Source organism: Haliotis rufescens, unplaced genomic scaffold (genome assembly GCF_023055435.1).
Source record: "Haliotis rufescens isolate VD_foot unplaced genomic scaffold, xgHalRufe1.0.p SCAF_42, whole genome shotgun sequence".
NCBI lineage: Eukaryota > Metazoa > Mollusca > Gastropoda > Lepetellida > Haliotidae > Haliotis > Haliotis rufescens.
In genome coordinates, this window is record NW_025964135.1 from 2,796,983 (window position 1) to 2,820,316 (window position 23,334).

The 23,334-nt window shown below is 41.6% G+C and overlaps 1 protein-coding gene across 3 annotated transcripts in view; it reads left to right on the forward strand.

Annotated features, from left to right (window-relative positions):
* LOC124148178 (tripartite motif-containing protein 2-like) overlaps positions 1 to 23,334 on the forward strand; it is a 65,243-nt gene extending 41,909 nt beyond the window's left edge. For 2 of the 3 annotated variants that reach the window (XM_046519149.2, XM_046519147.2), the window contains exons 3-4: positions 10,210 to 12,242; positions 12,901 to 23,334. In XM_046519149.2, coding sequence (XP_046375105.1) covers positions 10,212 to 12,242 — 2,031 coding nt within the window. In that variant the 5' untranslated portion in view covers positions 10,210 to 10,211 and the 3' untranslated portion in view covers positions 12,901 to 23,334. Of the gene's footprint in view, positions 1 to 4,721; positions 5,391 to 10,209; positions 12,243 to 12,900 lie in introns of those variants that run through there. The other variant, XM_046519150.2, reaches the window with a different exon arrangement.

Here is a 23,334-nt window from a genome sequence, read left to right on the forward strand (position 1 = left end):
CATTATTGGGCTAAAAAAAGGACTGGTCAGCTTGGAGTTGGTATACTGTGTCTGAGTGGGGTATTCATGTTAGACTGTGGCATGGTATCTCAGTAGGCTAACACTGTTATACTCGGGTATGAGTCTAAGTACAAGCAGCCTCATGACTCGTGCACATCCACACGCACACACACACACACACACACACACACACACACACACACACACACACACACACACACACACACACACACACACACACACACACACACACACACACACACAGACAGAAGCAGACAGAAGCAGACACACACCATGTAGTATAAGTGCAATAATCGTGAATGCATCATTAAACCCCATTCGCCTCACCTGGGGATCGATATTTCTCTTTCGTGTGTTTAGACCGCCTCCGTGGTCTTGTGGTAGAGCGTCCGCCCGGAGAGCGGAAGGTCCAGGGTTCGATCCCGGGCCGCGTCATACAAAAAGAAGTTAAAAGATTGTACTTGTTGTTACCCTGTCTGGCGCTCGGCATTAAGGGGCTAAAACAAGGACTGGTCGGCTCGGAGTCAGTATACTGTGTCTGAGTGGGGTATTCATGTTAAACTGCGGCATGGTATCTCAGTGAGCTAGCACTATAAATCGGCATCAGTCCGGACTAGTACAAGCAGCCACACACACACACACACGTGCATGCACGTCGCTATATAAGTGCGATAATCTTGGACGCGACGTTAAACCCAATTTCACCTCACCTCACCTCACCTCACCTCACCTCACCTCACCTTTCGTGCGTTTCGGTACATGGATTCTGGTTCCAGTCTGTGCCTAAACTTGCTCCTCCCAGTCTACCACTGTTTAATTATTGCTGAAAGTAACCAGTGCAAGGGTAGCGCAGTGGGCAAAGTGTTTGCTTGTCACACCAAAGACCTAGGTTCAATTCCTAACATAGTGATGATGTGTAAAGCCCATTGTTAAAGTGGTTGCTCAGATGTCACACCAAAGACCTGGGTTCAATTCCTGAGATCACATTCTTGGTGTTCTTGGTGTTCCTGCTGTTCCTGGTGTTACATGGCTGGAATAGTGCTCAGAACTGAATAAAGCCATTCACCCATGACCATAACAAATTGGGAGCTTAGGGAGCCCTTGAAAGCACAATTCAGATACAGACAAAAGACAGAGAATATTACAGAGGGAAGCACCATGTACTTAAATCTTGACTAAGTCTGTGTGACTAATGGGATTGAATGGCCAGGCTCGCTGACTTGGTTGATGCATGTCATCGTATCCCAACTGTGTGGATCGATGCTCATGATGTCAATGACTGGATTGCCTGAACCAGACTTGATTATTTACAGACTGCCGTCATATAGCTGGAATTTTACTGAGTGTGGTGTTAAAGAACAAACCAAACCAACCAAAACTAAGTGTGACTGTTATGCCTATATCCCAGAGTGAAGTAACTACATTTTCATTATGGTTATAGGTAAGTTGATTCACTCCCGAACTTGAGATGATGTTATACTTATGGACCATTAGCGACCATGTACTGGGGCTGGGGCTGGGGCTGGGGCTGGGGCTGGGTCGGGTTAGTTGACTTGGATACCTGGGTCGGGTTAGTTGACTTGGATACCCGGGTCGGTACCCGGGTCGGGTTAGTTGACTTGGATACCCGGGTCGGGTTAGTTGACTTGGGTACCCGAGTCGGGTTAGTTGACTTTGGTACCCGGGTCGGGTTAGTTGACTTTGGTACCCGGGTCGGGTTAGTTGACTTGGGTACCCGGGTCGGGTTAGTTGACTTGGGTACCCGGGTCGGGTTAGTTGACTTGGGTACCCGGGTCGGGTTAGTTGACTTGGGTACCCGGGTCGGGTTAGTTGACTTGGGTACCCGGGTCGGGTTAGTTGACTTGGGTACCCGGGTCGGGTTAGTTGACTTGGGTACCCGGGTCGGGTTAGTTGACTTGGGTACCCGGGTCGGGTTAGTTGACTTGGGTACCCGGGTCGGGTTAGTTGACTTGGATACCCGGGTCGGCTTAATTGACTTGGGTACCCGGGTCGGGTGGGTCCTGAGTAGGTCCATGGTAGTAAGTCACGTGATATATTGTTTAATGACAATAACAGTAAAATTCCATGGTTAGATTAGTACAGTTAGTTGCTAATGTTGCAATTCTTTCTGACTATTGGCACATTCCTTCTATGTTTGAGTAAAGACAAAGCTTCAGTCAACTTCAGTGTTACATGATCGGCCAGATCGTTTTATACAATATCTAAATACGTTTTGCCAGGGGCCCAGTAAAACAATTCCTAATTGAACATGTATCAGTTGTGTAGGGCCATATGATCCATATTGCCTATGAGAGGTGTAACTCTATACTGTGTTGCTATGTGATATGTCTAATTATTGCCATGGTACAAATCATGTATACTCGGCACTTGCCACGTCAGCAGCTTTGTCCTATGAACTCTGAATTATGCCATGACTACAGCTCATTCAAGATCTATTTAGACTTCAAATGGCTGGAGTACTTTTGTATATGCTGTGATAAGACAGTTCGCTGTTAATAACTGCCAAATTGCTGATACAACATCTAGCTATGATCACTCATTCATTATATATGAACGCTTGCATGGTCTAGTGGTTCAGCTTCTGCCCGGAGAGTAAAAGTCCGGCTTCAGTCCCCGGCTGGTCATATCAAAAGATGTAAAAGATTGTACTTGTTGTTACCCTGTCTGGTGGTCGGCATTAAAGGGCTAAAACAAGGACTGGTCGGCTCCGAGTCAGTATACTGTGTCTTAGTGGGGTATTCATGTTAAACTGCGGCATGGTATCTCAGTGTGCTAGCACTATGAACTCAGCTTTAGTTCGGACTAGTACAAGCAGCCGCACATCATCTTTCGGAACAAATGCCATTTCACCTCACCTCACCTCACCTCACCTCACCTCACCTCACCTCACCTCACCTCACCTCACCTCATAATATATACTCATCAAAAAGAGTTAGGGATCATGAATATTTTTGGATATTTTTCATGAAATTGTGGGACCAGTCTTCACTACATAGAAATATACCTAAAAATATTCATGATTCCTAATATTTTTTTGTCTTTTCGTAGTTTTCATTTATCTCATTCACTCACGCTTTTTGGAACCATGAACAGTGTTGCACTGAGTGCTTCATATTGGTTGCATCTCAGGGACACTAGTTACTGACATCTGAAAATCCATGTGATGTCCATCTGTCAGATATATTTCTGATACCTGACCCATCATTTTCAAATCAATCATTTAACCTCGCTGCTCATATCAATCCCTACGCTCTGCAAACACTTTGGTGAACAAGCTCTATTGGTTTGGGGGTAATTACTGTATTCATATCTGGTGTACTGTGTGGAGGTTGCAGTGTGGCATTGATCTTATGTAGTCTATACTTGTCTTAATACTATACAGAACCAGATCGGTTGGCTGAGTCTCTGTGACATGGCTGATGGCGTTACTTCATGCTTACTGGTGTGCCTGGTTCATAGTCCAACATTTCCAGGTTGCCATGGAGTAGGTGGAATATGACTGACTGCAGTGTCAAACAACATTCACTTGCAGTACTGACGGTGGGGGGGTCGGGTAGCCTAGTGATTAAAGCATAAGCTAGTCATGCTGAAGACCCGGGTTCGAATCCCCACATTGGTAAAATGTGTGAAGCCCATTTCTGGTGTACACCGCATATTGCTGGAATATTACTAAAAGCAGCGTAAAAACATACTCACTCACATCTGTGTAGTGTAATGTGGGTTTCTGTGTTATGGATTGTTTGTTTGTTGTTGAGCTGTGTTCCAGCTATATGACTACAGGCTGTAAGTAAACTAGCCTGGACCAGACAATCCAGTGATTGACAGCATCAGCATCTTGCATCAACCAAGTCAGCGAGCCTGACCATCCGATCCCCTTACTTGCCACTTATGACAAGCGTTGGTTGCTGAAGACCAATTCTAACCTGGATCTTCACAGCAATCCATTTTGTGGAAGTGAAGGTTACACAAGCATCTCCTCTGACCTTCAACTCCCGTGTGGGTATTTGTGGACAGTATACATCCCAAGTTGGTCGTAAGAGGCAACTTATTGGACCCAGTGTTCAGGCTCAGTGACCTTGTTAATTGTCTGTCATTGTACATTGTACAATCACTGGTTTATAGCAGTATCTATTTTGTACAGTCCGCCTCCATATTACCTTTGTCATGGGGAATATTTCATAGCATATCTCTGTTGCAAGTTGCACAGGGACCGGCAGTGTTGAAGGGGTATGTAATGGCATAGCCCTATCAGGGACAAGATAGATGGGTTGTTTACACCAAATATTGAAACACAATATTGTCCAGATATAACCTTGGACCATCAATAGCAGAAACTCATACCAAATTGACTCTGGGTGATATTGGCAACAGATCCCTCCCACCACGACATGGCTGGTCGATGCGGAATGTTTGTAAATGGAGCTTAAACTACATATTGATGGTAAAATGCTGCACTAGAGAGCAGAGATGTAGAATATTAGCCATGTGATGACTGCACAATGTTTGCAGTTATCACAGACATACACGCTGCTCATGAGAGTAGGTGTTCAAACAAATCAATAACCCTACACCCCAACCAGCTCAGAAAGACTGTGTCTTTAGCGTAATTGATTAGGTACTCAGGCATCCGGACGTGGAGCTTCAGTAGGTATGCTGGTTTCAGGAAAGGGAAAGCTAAGCAGGCAACAGGCATGATGTATGGAGTTTGCTTGAGCTGATTGCTGGAGAATTATCAGTCGCTATGGGTATTCAGGTATTTTATCATCAAGTCTATGTGGTCTCAACAATGTAAAGCTGGTTGTTCAGATCTGGCATTGCGACATGAGGTAGACATTGTAACTGTGGAATAAAGGAATTCAGGAGGATGGTTGTATAGATCAACATTGTGTACCTGACACTTGGGCATGTTGGCAGTGGTTTATGATCAACTGGACATGAACTGTGTGTACTGACCCTCACTGGACAGGTGTACTCCTACACTGGATGGGTGTACTCCTTCACTGAACGTGTGTACTCTACACTGGATGGGTGTACTCCTACACTGGATGGGTGTACTCCTACACTGGATGGGTGTACTCCTACACTGAACGTGTGTATTCCTACACTGGATGTGTGTATTCCTACACTGGATGTGTGTACTCCTACACTGAACATGTGTATTCCTACACTGGATGGGTGTACTCCTACACTGGATGGGTGTACTCCTACACTGAACATGTGTATTCCTACACTGGATGGGTGTACTCCTACACTGGATGGGTGTACTCCTACACTGGATGTGTGTAATCTCATATCCTGGATGAGGCCCTTGTTGATGGTGGTAAAGGGCCAGGTATGGACATGGTGAGGTGAGTGGTTGCAGTGTCAACTGATTGTACCCTGGGCTGATAGCTGTTGCAGTGTTTGTTGTTATTCAGATTCTTGTGAAGATCCGGGTAAGAATAGGTCTTCAGCAGCCCATGCTTGTCGCAAGAGTCAACTATTATTGTTGTATTAGAGGCGACTAATGGGATCGGTTGGTCAAGCTCACTGACTTGTTTGATGCATGTCATCGTATCCAAATTGCATGGATCGATGCTCATGATATCATTCACTGGATTTTCAGGTCCAGACTCGATTATTTACAGACCACCATCATATATCTGGAATTTAGAGTTAGGCGTTAAACAGCAAACATATTAACAAATATTATTCACGTTGTTTTCGTACTTTACAGTGTCATGTTTTGCTGTTCTGTTTTGTTGAGGTTAAATGTAGGATTTACTATTGACAGTATATAATGACAACTTACTCTTAACTGTTAGGAGTTAGGAGTATTGTAGCCATTCTTTATTTTAACATTTACAGTAATACTTATTTCACTGACTGATAAATACAGCAGCGATATCACTCCAAATGTTGATTGTACACCATGACAATACTCACCCTCTTCCTCATTTTGGGATGGTCTTTGAAGGATTTGTATTTGAAGGGCATTAAGTGCCCAGTGTCAATTTCAAATTGATATGGGATATTGTTTTGTTGTCAGTAACGACCGATATGATGCTTGTATGACTCATTGTCGATCCAGCTGTTGATTATGTAGCTGTACTGAGTGCGTGTGTACTGCATGGGGAATCCGGGTTAGAATACGTCCCTATTCCTAACGATAGGCTTATATATTCTTGTTGCAATGGGGCAGTCGGGTAGCCTAGTGGTTAAAGCGTTCGCTCGTTACGCCGAAAACCCGGGTTCTATTCCCGACATGGGTACAATGTGTGAAACCCATTTCTGGTGTCCCCCACCGTGATATTGCTGGAATATTGCTAAAAGTGGCGTAAAACCAAACTCACTCACTCACTCACTCACTCACTCACTCGTGTTGCATGAGGTGACTAAATTGATCGGGTGGTCAGATTCAGTAACATGGCTGACTGCATGTTTCGTACCCCATCATGGAATGTTGCTCAGAATATCAATCATTGGTTTGCCTTGATCAGACTTGGATACTAACATTGCAGAATCATATACCGTATTCGACGTAATAAGTGCTCTGCTCTAATAAGCGCCCGGTGATATTTGCTAATACATTGGCTGGGGAACAATCCCAATTAGCACCCTTCTGATTGATCAATATACACAAGACTTATTTATTTGTGTATAATACGCACTCGTGTGTTAGATGCACCCTTAAATACGGGCAATTAAATGCAGGAAAAATATATCTGTCATGTATGATACGCACAGACTTTTCTTTTGTATCATTTCAGGCTGTCAGCATAAACCACGAAATTTACAATCTTTCAACTCTTTCACCAAAATTATATTCTCATAAGAGCCCCCTATTTCTCAAATTTTGAGAGCGCCCAAGGTGCTTATTACGTTGTATACGGTAGTTGGAATATGGTTGAGTGCAGTATTAAACAAACAAACAAGCATCGTTAAGGGTAAGTGATGGAATATAAAGTCATGGCCCAGGGGGTGTGACCTAATTCATCAGGGACAAGATAGATGGGTTGTTTACACCTAATATTGCAACACAATTTTGTCCCAATATAACCCTGGGACATCAATAACAGAAACTCATACCTAACCTACTTACGGTTGAATATTGGCCAAAGAACAAACAAAACGAGCATACCATATTCGCCATAATAAGAGCTCTGACACAGGGGAATGCTTATTAAAACCATACACCGCAAGATAATGTTTTGTCAGAGATGGTGTGGTAGTGAATAAGTAAGTTCAAACACCAATAAAAATAAAAACTTTATTTATTAATTATTTATTTATTTAACTTTGTTTATATACCCTTTCTTCACTGCTGTTTACGACCAGTGAAGATTCCGGGGTAGAATAGTTCTTCAGCAACCCATGCTTGCCGTAAAAGGTGACTATGCTTGTCGGAAAAGGCGACTAACGGGATCGGGGGGTAAGGCTCGCTGACTTGGTTGATGCATGTCATCGTTTCCCAATTGCGTGGATCGATGCTATCACTGGATTGTCTGGTCCAGACTCGATTATTTTACAGACCGCCGTCATATAGCTGGAATATTGCTGAGTGCAGCGTTAAACAACGAACGAACAAACAAACAAAACACTGCTGTTTACTGTAAACAATCTGTAAAATAAACAATAATGTTAATCAATGTAATAGAAACGAATAAAGTATTGCCGACAATAGCAGTCGGAAATTTTACCCTGTTCCCTTTCTACTCATACCAAGGGAAGTAACTCTAATCTGAAGTCGTCGTAATCCTTGCTAACCGACACATCAGTTTGAAATTCGCATAATGCATGTTTAATTAATAACTAATTGCAGCTATTGAAGCTATCAATTGTTATCCATACAATCAACAATACTGTTGTCGTTTTTTAATTCAAATTGATATACCGTCACAATATAGAAGGTTAAACAATTGCAATACATTGATAAATCAATACATCATTACACTCCTACACATAACATAACACAAGGTAACTGCCCTTCATGGGCAGATTTTATGCTTGGCTGTTGCTATTAGGACATGCTTGTATGGTTTAACAGCAGAAATCAATTTCCTAATAGAACCAAACCCTGCCCAGCTGTTGAATGGTGTAATATATTCAATGTCCATTGAAACACATGAACAGTATTTCAACTATTGAATGAGTTTCGCACATAATATCAAGGATATTTGTGGAAAGATTCTTGTGAACATTATGAAATTGAAACGCCCTGTATTTTATCATGATAGATTCCCTAAGATGTATTTGACATTTAGAATTTCTTATATTGTAGAACACCCAATTTTCAAATGATATGAGAATAGGTCTTCAGCAACCCATGTATGCGGTAAAAAGCGACTATGCTTGTCGTAAAAGGCGACTAACGGGATCGGGTGGTCAGGCTCACTGACTCGGTCGATGCATGTCATTGATCCCAATTGCGTGGATCGATGCTCGTGATGTCAATAACTGGATTGTCTGGTCCAGACTCGATTATTTACAGACTGCTGTCATATAGCTGGAATATTGCTGAGTGAGGCGTTAAACAACAATAACCAACCAACCAATCAAATGATATGACGTCTGTATTTTTTTCACAACTGACATATGAGTAAGTTTTCAATTAAACAAATGAGTATCGTCAACATGGTGAACAAGATTATAGATGTATATCTTGTTTGAATGGGACTGACAGCCTCACACATGACACTCATTTTCAAACAGTTTGATTTGATCTAAAAGTCATAAATAACAACAGTTTTAATTTTTACTTCTGTTGCAACAAATGACAATGTAGAGCCAGCATGGAAATTTTAACACGACATTGATTTATTGTATGCCATATTCGACGTAAGAAACGCTCATGGTGTTGATTGCTGATATTCTAAAGGGGTAATATGCTGAGACCGATCGTATTCTGCGTTCACCAAACCACAAACCACTGGTTCGTCTAGTCCAGACTTGATTATTTACCGACCGCCGTCATATAGCTTGAATATTACTTAGTGCAGCGTTAAACAACAAACAAACAAACAAACAAACAAACATACTGACAGGACACAATTTTCCAAGCAGCTGAGGGTGTGTAATTACGGTGTGTCAGCAGTGACCACAATAACCAGAGGATCATGTTTACAGATTGAGTTACAAGGAAACCAAGATAAGGAGCTCGTCAAGTGTGTGACCATGTGTGCACAGATTAACACTCAACTCCAGTGGACTTGTACAACTTGCGTATTGTTTGTCAAGGAACAACTCTGAAACAATGGTCCTGCTGAAGTTGGTATAATAGTTTTGTGTATCAATAGTCACTGTTGGAAATTCGTAACTGGAAGATATCCATGCTTTTTGTAATCGTGGTTAGATTACGTAGATTCACTCCAGAGATATTTGGGGGGATCGAAAGAGCAGTGTTGCTATGCTCTCCACCAGCTTCCCAGCAGCCCAAAGGCCCAGTGAGTTCATTTTAGCAAGTTCCGTTCATTTTTAGAGACTGTTAAGTTTTCAGTTTGCTACTGAAGTTGATATGTGGGACCCACTTGAAATCTGTTAGCAGATAATGAGCATATTGAGGGTGTGCGTGGTGTGCATACCCATAATGAACAACCCTTATGCATATGTCAGACCCGCAGGGATTCCTGGAATTGATGTAGATCCCCAGCAACCAATGCTTGACGTATGAGGAAACCAGATGGAGCAGACAGTCATGATCAGTGATGGTAGACTGCATGTCATGATATCCACTGTCAATCATTTGATTGTCTGGTCAAGACTTATTTACTGACAGCCATCTCAAAGCGGAGTGTGGTGTAAACAACAAATTAATTATGCATGATAAGGAGCTTACTGGTATGAGGAAGATGGGTTTGTCTCGTCAGTGATCTGTAAATAATCAAGTGTGGACCAGATAAACCAGTGATTAGCTTACAATGTTTACTGTTACTTTGTCCCTGTGGGGGTTAGATTGGCCCCCAGCAGTCTATGTTGGTTGTAGGAGACGACAGGATTGGGAGGTCAGGCTCTGTGAATTGGTTGATTGTGTATCAACCATAGTAATATCATTCTTTGATTTGTCTGGTCCAGACTGTTATTTACAGAACACAGTCTTAAATGGAAAATTGCTGAGTGAGCCATAAGTCAATAAACAGCAAATAAACAAACAGTCAATACATTGTCTAAAATGTCCCTTCTCTCCTTCAGGTATGATGTCGTCTACCCTAGTGGAGACAGTTTCTATCAACTATGAAGACTTTAATGACAGTTTCCTTACCTGTGGCACATGCCTGTGCATGTATGACTCTGTGGAGCACAACCCCAAACTCCTCCCGTGCTCGCACACTGTGTGTAAGGGCTGCCTAGAGCGCATTATAGCTGCACAGACCCTCGACACAGGGTCCTTCAGATGTCCAATATGTCGAGAGACCATCACCTTGCCCCAGGGTGGAGTGGGGGCGTTTCCGGCCAGCTTCTTGGTCAACCAGCTGCTTGATCTTATGGCTAGCCAGAGACGCGATGTTATCCCGAAATGTTCAGTCCATTCCAACCAGGAGTTACTATTCTGTGAAACCTGTGATATTGTTTTCTGTGTGCGCTGCACCGAGGGAAACCATAATGGCCGTGGTGCAAGTGAACATACTGTGATTCCATTTGCCATTGCTATAAAGAGAATGTCGGAGATACTTCTGTACAAGGCTCATCTGTGCATCAAGAACCTGAACAATGCGTATGAGAATGTGTCCCAGGAATTGCGGAGATTGGAGCTGTCGGTTGACAAAACTCTGGACCAGATCAACCGGTCATTCCAGGATGTGATGGCTGTTGTTGACAAGCGTCGACACGAGTGCTTGCAGTGGGTCCGCAAGATCCGTGAAGAGAAGAAAAAGATCCTCAATGAGCAGCTGGAGCTGATTCAGCAGGAGAAGGAGAAGGTCCAGAGGGAGTGTGATGGTCTGCAGTACCAGGTGGAAGTACGCAACATCACCAAGAAGATCGGAGATCTCAACGAGAAACTGGACACGACAACTACTCTGGCTGAGCCTCGTGAAAACTCCTTTCTGAAATACGAGCACAAGCATAATGACGCACTCAAGGAAATTTCCAAAGCTGTTGCCATCTTTGGCAGGATCAAAGTCAGCACAACCTTCCCAGCTCTGTCGTCAGCAAAGTTTAAAGAAGCTACGACTCATCTTCGCTCAGGGGTCAAGATTGTCACAGTGGATTACCATGGCAACCCCCGAACAAATGGTAGTGATCCTGTGATAGCAGAAATGCGCACAGACAAAGGTGACCTGGTCGACACCAAGGTTACGGACAATGACGATGGGACGTATGGGATTCAGTTTATACCACCAAAATCTGGTAAACTGAAGCTCTGCGTCAGCATATTTAATCGGCCAATCAAAGACAGTCCATTTTCAATTGATGTCAGTGATCATATAAATCCAATATGGAAGTTCGGATCTCGTGGCACAGGGAACATGTGTCTTGTCCAGCCTGTAAGAATCTCAGCGGATCAGTCGGGAACAATATATACTCTTGACACGGGTAACAGTCGGATCAGCGTTCTCAACGCTGAGGGCGATTTCTTGCGTCACATTGGGCCTGCTGGCCTGGAGAACCAGAGCGCAACAGGCCTTTGCCTGATGCCGGACACCAACCTCGCCGTCATCAACTGGAGAACAAGATGTGTGTCCATCCTCGGCAATGAAGGAGAACTAATCAAAAAGTTCACGGCGCAGGAGTTTGTGGAACCAATCGACATTGCAGTCAACAGTAAGGGTAACATCATCGTGGCGGACAGCGGTGCCGGGAAGGTGTTTATATTTGATCCATCCGGCATCCTTCTGACGACATTCGGCAGTCGAGGTGATCGGGATGGACAGTTCAAGCTGATATCATCGGTAGCTGTTGGCAAGTGTGATGAAATTCTAGTCACTGATCACAGAATCCAAATTTTCACAAAGGACGGTAAATTTTCCCGCCGATTGTCCGACTCTGGAAAGGGTCAGTATGGGGGCCTAACTGTGGATGCTGGAGGCTTCATCCTCGCCACCAAGACGGAGAAGGGGAAGAGTCTCATCCACGTGTTGAATTCCAGTGGCAAGCTGCAGTTCTGTATCGACAGCATTGAGGACAAGTTGAAGCGACCGAGTGGGCTGGCGACACTTCCTGACTTCCATGTTGTTGTCGCCGACTTGGGCAACGACTGTGTCAAGAAGTACAGATACAAATAGGTATGGTATAAAACAGAGCTTCCTGAGTTTCCTTACCCTCAGTACAGGAAATCAGTTGGATTTTTTGTACTTAGTTTTATATATTTTATTTAGAAAAAAACGAAAAAATATAAAATTGCCAAAAGATATCTTTTTGATGTTGCTAAATAGTATAGTTCCTAGTATTATAATAATAAAGTACATGACCGGTTTACAACTATCAAAGCAAATGATTTTGGAGCTAGGACATCCGCCATATCATCTCGTAAGCAACATTAATTTTTTCCCCGCACATTACTACATTTGCACATTTTGAGCTTATTACCAAAACATGATATTATTTTGTATATATGAAGACTTGGGTGGAGTAAGAAATGACTGTCCCCATATAATTGTGTTCTGTATTTTTATATATGGGGTCAGCAAGTCTGACCAGGGCATTCCTCATAGAGAACAATGTTTTGTGAATACTAAAATGGTTGATGAAAGGGAGGTAACTCAGTCCAGACTTAGACTGGTGAATGTGACATAGACCCGCAAGCTATTGAAGAATCGTAAAATCATCAACACGTTACATCATCGTTACAAGGCTTGTAGTCATATGAACATGATTAATAATTTCTTTATAATTTTCTACTATTTCTTAACAGTTTATTATTTATTTTATTTTATTTTTCAGATATATGCACGGTCTCCACGAGGAGATGAGCACCAAACCAAAGGAGATACATGTGTTAATATTAAGAAATTAATATATTTGTGTTTTATTGTGTGTATTCTTATTGACGTTTTAGAATGAGTTTTGTGAGTCAGTTATTCTTGGCTAGATTGTGAGAGGCTGTAGTTGCCAGAGAAAACTGTAGGAGCTAGGTTGGTATGCAGATAGCTTGAAATGGCTACTTCAGCTGCAGGAAACATGCTACTACAGCTGCAGGAAACATGCCACTACAGCTGCAGGAAACATGCTTCTACAGCTGCAGGAAACATGCCACTTCAGCTGTAAGAAACATGCCACTACAGCTGCAGGAAACATGCTACTACAGCTGCAGGAAACATGCCACTACAGCTGCAGGAAAAATGCTTCTACAGTTGCAGGAAACATGCCACTTCAGCTGTAAGAAACATGCCACTACAGCTGCAGGAAACATGCTACTACAGCTGCAGGAAACATGCTACTACAGCTGCAGGAAACATGCCACTACAGCTGCAGGAAACATGACACTACAGCTGCAGGAAACATGCTACTACAGCTGCAGGAAACATGCCACTACAGCTGCAGGAAACATGCTACTAGTCATGCTACTTGCTGCTTGAACAGAGACGCTAAGCACAAACTAGAGTCCTTGCCTGCATCTAGGGGGGAGCATCAGTTCCTGTCCATTACAGTGATGTCACTATTGCCTACCTATAGAGAAACACAGACCATGAGTAGGAGCATCCCGGGCTTGCATCCAGCAAGGTTGTGTCGGACAGCCAAGCCCTGAGACATGTCCTGTGGGAGGATTATTTTATTTGTTGGATCAGTCACCAGTCACACATCTTAGAAGATACAGGCACACAGAGACCTCAGCCTATCCCTGTCACTTGCCTAGAAGTACCTTTCAGTTTCCAACTTTTATATAAGTGTGCAAAATTTGACATTTCTCTGAACAGTATCAAGGACAAGGGAGAGAACCCTAGAAGTATTGTGGAGTGAGTGAATGAGTATGGTTTTACGTTTTTATTAATATTCCAACAATAATCAAAAGTAACTGTTCAATTTTGCAAAATATTGATGCCGAATTGGGTGCTGTAAAACTGTTTTTATATCTGTTCAGATGCTGAATTATCATGAAATAAGTCCTTAGGGTGACTTGTCGACAGAATATTTCTTTCTCATGTTTAAACGAAAATAGGTTTATCTGGTGAACATGGTCAATGATCCAACAAATAAGAAAACAATGATCTTATATAGAAAGGACCAGTGACATGAATCATATATCCTCGCTAGGTTCCAAGTGGTATTACTTTGCAGATAGCAGAGCAGCAGAATGTATCATAGTGATACATGCTTTGTACTATTAGAAGTGTCCATGTGTCCATTGCTTGGAGACAAGCAGGAACTGTGACAGACATACAGCTAGAGGTTCCTGGCTGTCTTTAGTAGGTTCAAGTTGATCCTGCAGCAACTTGTTCACTTAGTCTATATAAATATGATATTCTATCACCTCTCGATCAGTCTTAGGTTGTACTAAATTTCTTCAAAATGGAATAGTCTTTCAGTTTGTCAATTTTGTCTTCTTGTCTAGAGATGATTATTCTTGAAATGGTACATACTTGTCTAGAAATGATTATTCTTGAAATGGTACATACTTGTCTAGAAATGATTATTCTTGAAATGGTACATACTTGTCTAGAAATGATTATTCTTGAAATGGTACATACTTGTCTAGAAATGATTATTCTTGAAATGGTACATACTTGTTTAGAAATGAATATTCTTGAAATGGTACATACTTGTTTAGAAATGATTATTCTTGAAATGGTACATACTTGTCTAGAAATGATTATTCTTGAAATGGTACATACTTGTCTAGAAATGATTATTCTTGAAATGGTACATTCATATAATCTTTAGAGAAGTATGTTGTGCTGAATGACGTGACAAACTTGTAGATGTATGCTCTGCCAATGAGATGAAACGACCAGGCACACCTGTTGGGAGGGATTCAGCACCAGTATGTTACATGGAGGTTTAGGAGCTGGTACGTCTTCCATGTTCAAGGATATATCTTCATTCTATTCTCTCGTGTTTCTTTTGGCAGTGACGTACCTCACCATTTTAAGCTCTCGTAGCACCAACTTAGCACGGGATTTCTCTTACACATGTTTGTAATTTGATTCAACTGCTATTTTTAGTGTCATGTAATTTGAATCAGGCACTAAACGATATTAAGGTGATGATTGTAGCGGTTGGGTCCTGGTTTTTGGAATGGAGATATAATACCCTGGATTATCAAGGATGGAGATAGTATACAGATACAATGTTTTGAAACTTAGTTTGATTTAACTCGAGGTGGTTTTGCCTTGTGTGTGTGTCTTGAAGCTAGACCTTCAGATCCAGGGTTAGGAACAAGAGGGATGTGCACGCGACCCATGTCATGCTGTAATCATGGTCATGAACGCTTGATGGGAGTCGAATAATGGGGTGCACATCCCCCAACTCCCTCCGGATCCACCAGTGGTGATTGGATTAAGCTGAGGATAATCCTTAAGGTATTAATCACACAGAAGATAATACAAAGTAAATGTACTCCATGTTGTTGGTGAAGTCCCCTCTACCTGCTGTGCTTGTCCACTCTGCAGATGTCTCTGAGGAATCCTAAAATATCAAACGTTATGCAATTTGGTGTTGAGCTATGTACCTGAAGTGCTATTTTAGCTTGGCAATGATTGAGGCCATGATTGATGTTAGATTTTTAATGTACACCTCTGAGGCATGCATAATCCTGGGTTTCTTCCTGATGGTGTTTTAGGTTGAATCTCTGTGTTTTACTGTAGTGTGTTCACATTTAGAAGTATGCATCTTCACACATAATGGGGTTAGGTGGGAACACTGGCATGTTTGTGTGTAAATTGGTCCCCACACATGTAGCAGCAAACACCTATTGTCACAGATGTAGGCGCAAGCACCTGTTGTCACAGATGTAGCAGCAAGCACCTGCCGTCACAGATGTAGGAGCAAGCACCTGTTGTCACAGATGCAGCAGCAAGCACCTGCCGTCACAGATGTAGGAGCAAGCACCTGTTGTCACAGATGTAGAAGCAAGCACTTGTTGTCACAGATGTTGCAGCACATGTCACAGCAGCAGCTGTTGTCACAGATGTAGCAGCAAGCACCTGTTGACACAGCAGCACCTGTTGTCACAGATGTAGCTGCAAGCACCTGTTGCCACAGATGTAGAACCTGTTATCACAGATGTAGCTCCTTTTGTCACAGAGGTAGCAGCAAGCACCTGTTGTCACAGATGTAGCTACAGCACCTGTTGTCACAGATGAAGCAGCAAGCACCTGTTGTCACAGACGTAGCAGCAAGCCCCTGTTGTCACAGATGTAGCCTCACACGTCTCACATACAAGGACTATCTAACTAGGTATTTACCATGGACAGTGTGGTCAAAGAAACAAAGATATGTGAAGTGTGTAGCCAAATGAACTTTCAATGTCTGTTTGTGCCTATAGTCCCTTCCATCAGTGTAAGATAATATTCTGAAATGAATGTGCCGTAGAATTTGAGGAAACTACTGATAAATGCAGTTATTCATTTTTCCGTATTTTATATTTTTGGTGACAGACTGCCAAGTTTGCATCAGGATTAGCTTCTTTGGTAAATGTGTGAGAGATTAGGATCTATGTGATCACTCTTCTATTAGGACCTATATGATCAGTGTTCTATTAGGACATGTCACTCTTCTCATTATACAACCATGGATATCGCACAGAGTACGATTAGAGAATTAATGGACAAACATTGATGCTGTTTACCAGTTTTTAGTTGTCATAGTTACAGTAAACCTCACTGACAGATACTTAGGATTAGAAGGGTATTAAGTGCAATGTTTAACTGTCTGCATTCAGTCTGTATTTTATTCTGCATGTTTCTGACATAATACCGGACCTTCCTTGTATGCAGACTGTTCTTACAAGCACCTGCATACAGGCCACGACACTGGCATATGAAGAGCAGTTTATTATACATGGAGTCAAAGTTAAAGCCTTTGGCTGAAAAGATTAATGCTGTTAATTGTAACCAAGACCATTTTGCTTAAAACCGTCATAGATTCAGCTAGGTACTGAACATTTGGTCAGTTGTTAGCAGTCTGTGAATCTCTGTGCATATATTCAGACTAGGAATCTGATCACCATTTGGTCAGTTGTTAGCACTCTGTGAATCTCTGTGCATAGATTCAGACTAGGAATCTGATCACCATTTGGTCAGTTGTTAGCAGTCTGTGAATCTCTGTGCATAGATTCAGACTAGGAATCTGATCACCATTTGGTCAGTTGTTAGCACTCTGTGAATCTCTGTGCATAGATTCAGACTAGGAATCTGATCACCATTTGGTCACTTGTTAGCAGTCTGTGAATCTCTGTGCATAGATTCAGACTAGGAATCTGATCACCATTTGGTCACTTGTTAGCAGTCTGTGAATCTCTGTGCATAGATTCAGACTAGGAATCTGATCACCATTTGGTCACTTGTTAGCACTCAGTGAATCTCTGTGCATGGATTCAGACTAGGAATCTGATCACCATTTGGTCACTTGTTAGCAGTCTGTGAATCTCTGTGCATAGATTCAGACTAGGAATCTGATCACCATTTGGTCACTTGTTAGCAGTCTGTGAATCTCTGTGCATAGATTCAGACTAGGAATCTGATCACCATTTGGTCACTTGTTAGCAGTCTGTGAATCTCTGTGCATAGATTCAGACAAGGAATCTGATCACCATTTGGTCAGTTGTCAGCAGTCTTTGAATTTATATACCATATTTGCTGTAATAAGCACTATAGGCAGTTGGAAAATTTACAACGGGTTCACTTATTACAACCAAATCAACAAACAAATCAATTTGTTTTCTGAGATCGGGTGGTAGTGGAGAAACTTAGTTTAAAAGTCCATGAAACAAAATGTTGCATTGATAATAGTTACTAGGCACTACTATGCACAAGAAAATATGGATTGTCGAGCAAATGTTCAGTCTACTGAGGGGGTGCAGATAAAGCTTACTTACAGATAGGTCTATGGAAGCACTTATTGGCGCTGGGTTCTTCGTACAGCGAGTACGGTTCTAGGTTCTGAGATCCCATCAGTGTAGGGCTAAGGAATCACTTATCTTTTACAGTCTAACAAATGTCTTTGTTTTTACCTACTTTGAGACTTTGGGTTTTTAATTCTTTAGATATATGTAACAAATGAGCTATAGTATAATGCCTTTCTCATATTGAGGAGTGTCATTGAAATCCATTGTTAATTGTCTGATGTTTTCAGCATGACATCATTCAGTATCCACATCATTGATTCACTGTGTATGTACTGGGACATATATTTCCCATCATTTGTATAAGAGCGTGTGAACTAGTTGGCCCTGTTATGTAGGACTATGGTATATTAGATCGTGCAGGGCGCAGGATGACCAAGTAGGGGATGCAGGTTATATACTGGAGAGGACACAGAAGGACCAAGGGTATGACATTCAACCTCGTCCTGTTGTTTGTTTTATACTATGCACATGATTAATGACAATCTTTCAACTCGTAGATCTGTAGCATGTGGAGTGTCCTGGCACATTCAGTTTGGGAAGGTGGCAAAACTAGCAGGGATTTATCTAGGCAATTTGACTAGGAGTCCGAACTAAATGCCCTTGGCTGGCAATTGGTAAAAAATCTTGTTTTTTTCCAAACGTTCCTATTTTATGAAATTCAGAGTAATTTTAATGTTGAATTTGGAACATTACATTCAATGCAGAAATGTGACAGTAAGCGCTAAAACATCTTCCTGCCTATTGGTCTTTATTGGTAATACAAGTCACTTTACAAAGCCATAACATTAGTCATGTCTGCAGTTACGTCCATTGGGAAATGTTGGATTCAGTTTCGGAATTGCTGCTGACCTTTGCTTTGAGTGGGCTGAACATGGCCTCGAGCAGGTCCAGGTAGATCCCTGTCTAGTCAGACATCAGAGGTGCCAAACCTGTGTGTTCATACATTTTTCTATGTGAATTTTTTAAGTAATGGACATGATTATAACTTTCTGTACAAATTATGTGTTCCAAATCTTGTGTCGCTTGAAATCAAGATAATGAAATAAGACCACATTTTCAAACTAGTAATCATTTGTTTGTATTTGAACCCATTTTTTTGTTGTTCATGTGGTTTAATAATTGAAGTGAATGTTTACAAAAAGTGCTCCACAGTTGAGATAGAAGCTACTGAGGCTACGTTTACGTCCTTTACATCTATGTGCCTGGCCGCAATACCTGCAGCTGACTCTCGGGCCAGCACCATGTATTGACCTTGATAGGTTACACATTATCTAAGTTTATATGTTCTATTAATTTATACACATCAGTAATATGATTTAAGCAATTTGCCTTTGCCTTTCTGACAAGCGTCTTTGATCAGCATGTCTATTTGTCCTACTTCCTTTTGTTCATACTAGCGCTGTAACGTTGCAAGGGCATCAGCGCCCAGTATCTCCAACACACTTTTATTCCATCAGCACATTTTCTTCATCACACGCAGCATGATGTAGGACTACAGTGTTCATGTTTTAATTCAACACAACTCTTGCAAGTCCCAACAATTCATTCAAGGCAGTGGAAGGACAATAGTCTTGGTTCACAGGCAGTGAGGGAGGCATGGTCAGCACCAGGGATCTATTAGCTATGCAGAGTTGCATCCCTTTGGATCACCAGGATGTGGGTTGGAGATCCGAGACTCGCCCCGATGATGATCAATAGTCCATCAGTAAATACCTGTGCTTAAGGTTCACCTCTGTACATGCCCACGTTGGCATCAGGTTGGGCTTTCTTCTTGTTCAGCAGACAAACAGTTGTAACTCAAATAAACCCAGCTCCCACGATGAATTCAGAAAATTTTGTGATGTATAGCGTCCTTTAAATTTGAAAAAATTCACCTGTTTGTGAATAGAATTATCTCATCAATTTTTTCGTGTGTTTTAAAAAATGAAATGCTATTATGCAGGGGTGTTTACTGATCCAAGACCTGAGAACCAAGAGTATTTTATCAATCCTAGTTTGCCATAAGTTTTACAGCAATAATTAGTTATGCTAGAAAATTAATTAACGAAATGTGATATAGTAGTTTCAGGAGTTTGATTCAGTTTGACTCCGGTCATCTTGATTTGCAGGTCAAATTAAGTGCCATAGATTCCACTGTGTTTTCAGGAATTAACTCCTGTAGGGTGAAGTCACCTGTTCTTGTCAATCAGTCTCACACATATCACCTGTAGTAAGCGATGGCCACTTTTCTTTGCATAGTTGAATATTTGTCGTTTGTAAATTGTCTTTGAGATGATCCTGTGTACAGTAAAACCCTGTTTATTCAGAGTGCCTTAGCCAGTGGAATTGTGTGGAAGAACCTTCAGGAGTAACCGATGTCTGGGAAGCATTGTCCTGTGTGTCAGTTGACAGTATGCTGCAGGGTTGTGGACTGACAGGGTTTTGCTGTATATTCATATATTTGTTTAGTTGTAGATGTTTGCCTCTACTTGTTAAAATAGAAGTGTGCATATTGTGTGTTCAGATTGGTCTTTTTGTCGCTGTATCATGTTAAAGTGTGCAGTTGAATTGGGTACCTATACAGAGTTACTGCCCTTTGGAAACTCAGACTCTATCGACCCTTTGGTCTTTGTGCCGCAACTCGCAGTACATAGTTACTGCCCTTGGCCTTATCAGGCTAGATAGTCAGTGTTAGAAATTTAAATGGTTAATTTTTTTAATTACATGCTTGAAAGGCTTTTAGAAGTTGGAAGAACACAAAGACTTTTTATAGATAACAACTTCTTTATTCATTGCTATGACTTTTGAGGACTACTTCTTGTCTCTTCATATTTAGATTATCCAAAATAACCTTTTGATATGATGACAAGGTTTTAATGTATAGAAAGACAAATACTGACACACATAATATAACTTTTCTATTTGAAAAGTGGTTTAATCAACTGAATGATGCAAAATTGTTTATAATTATCAGCATATATTTTTTGTGATGTAGATTATGCATGTGTTGTATACATGTTTAATATACCAGATGTTTTAATGTTTCTATCCACTGTCAGCAACCTTTTCCACAAGTGCTAGCTGGGGGTTGACTTGTCATAATCTGCACCAGGTAGACTGTGTGAAGTCTGCACATGATTGACTGTTTTCTGTGGAGGACTGTTTCCTGTTGTAGGGCCCGTAAGTCTCGCATAGTCCCGTGACCTACTTACGGGCCCTATTGGCCTATTTGATAGGCACATTGGTGATTTTTGTTGCTTTTTTTATCAAGTATCTATCTCACAGATAGACACCTTTTAATCCTTTCCCAAATAAGAACCAGTTGGTCCGTGACACTCATATCTTTTTGCTATTGTGTGCCAGAAGCTGGAAGCTGAGGAGGATGTGCCATTCCAAATGGTTCATATACATAGAACATTCTCAATACAAGTGACCTCATATTATTATTATTATTATCATTATTATTATTATTATTATCATTATTATCATTATCAATTATTAAGATAAAGATATTGTCTGCAGTATTAACTAGTCAGAAATTTGTTTTTATTTTTCTCTGCATTTGAAAGATGCCTAATTCCACAACAATGGGCTTATTTCTTTAAAAGGTCGCTTGCTTTTCAGAGCTCATGATTAGAGAGTTGACACTGCATCATTATATAACTTTAGGAGCATCACGACACAAGAAAATTCTGTCAATCACATGCCTTCAGCTAGAAATCCTAGCATACTGGCTTCACAATTGCAAATAAAGGTTCCAATATTGGCCCCGTGGTCTCCATGCTGCAGCTGGCTATACAGAGTTACTGCCCTTGGAAACTCAGACTCTATTGGCCCTGTGGTCACCATGCTGCAGCTGGCTATACAGAGTTACTGCCCTTGGGAAACTTAGACTCTATTGGCCCTGAAGTTTCCGTGCTGCAGCTGGCAGTACAGAGTTACTGCCCTATGGAAACTCAGACTCTATTGGCCCTGTGGTCTCCATGCTGCAGCTGGCTAAACAGAGTTACTGCCCTTGGAAAACTTAGACTCTATTGGCCCTGAAGTTTCCGTGCTGCAGCTGGCAGTACAGAGTTACTGCCCTATGGAAACTCAGACTCTATTGGCCCTGTGGTCACCATGCTGCAGCTGGCTATACAGAGTTACTGCCCTTGGGAAACTCAGACTCTATTGGCCCTGTGGTCACCATGCTGCAGCTGGCTATACAGAGTTACTGTCCTTGGGAAACTCAGACTCTATTGGCCCCGTGGTCTCCATGCTGCAGCTGGCTATACAGAGTTACTGTCCTTGGGAAACTCAGACTCTATTGGCCCTGTGGTCACCATGCTGCAGCTGGCTATACAGAGTTACTGCCCTTGGGAAACTCAGACTCTATTGGCCCTGTGGTCCCCATGCTGCAGCTCGCTATACAGAGTTACTGCCCCTGTGGAAACTCACACTCTATTGGCCCTGTGGTCACCATGCTGCAGCTCGCTATACAGAGTTACTGCCCCTGGCCTTATCAGGCTTTATAGTGTTAGGTTTTGATACTTCCTTAGGGTTTAATGCCAGACTGCTGAGGGAAGCACAAGCCCTGCACCCACCACCTGCCTTGCTTCCTTGGTCACCTACTGCCACCTCTTCAGTTCTCAGCTTCCATGGTCATGCTAGGTCTTTTGCGTCTCGTTTCTACCTCGGCCCTTTTCTCTCTCATGCTGCAGTTTTGTTTTTCTAATTCCTGTACACACTAAGGGGAGGTAACTGTCACTACATGACAACATATATTCATGTAATAGTGGCCCCACCCATTCTGTACACCGAACTCAAACCTAAAAGTGTTTTGAAGGTATATAAAACAATTCTGAGAAACAACACCTTGTTTTGGTGTGCCATTTTGGAAAATATTTATTCTGGTAACATGTTGAATATTATACCAAAATACTTCCCATTACTAATTGTTTGACAGGAGTCTGTGAGCTTTGGATCAATGTTTATGTCAGTTAATCGAATAATGTCTGTCAAGTGTGTTTTGAGATTCAATTGGTCTGATTTGGATTCCAAGGTGTGAAAAGTCGTTTCCTGGTTTACGTATCGCATGCTTGATTAATAAGGACTTCTCCCTTTCTCCAATGATATGCACTGATTTCTGTGGCATTTATGAAGGTAAAGCTTTCTCGAGGAATAAATATATAAGAAATTATTATCATTATTAATTATAAATACTTGCCAGCTTGCTGTCTGACAAAGATCTGATCATTGCTGTCATTATTTAATGCCTTGTCCTTCATTGCCAATGTTGTTAATTTATTGAATACTACATTTTAATATAAGAATTAAACTCTTTTGTTCCATTA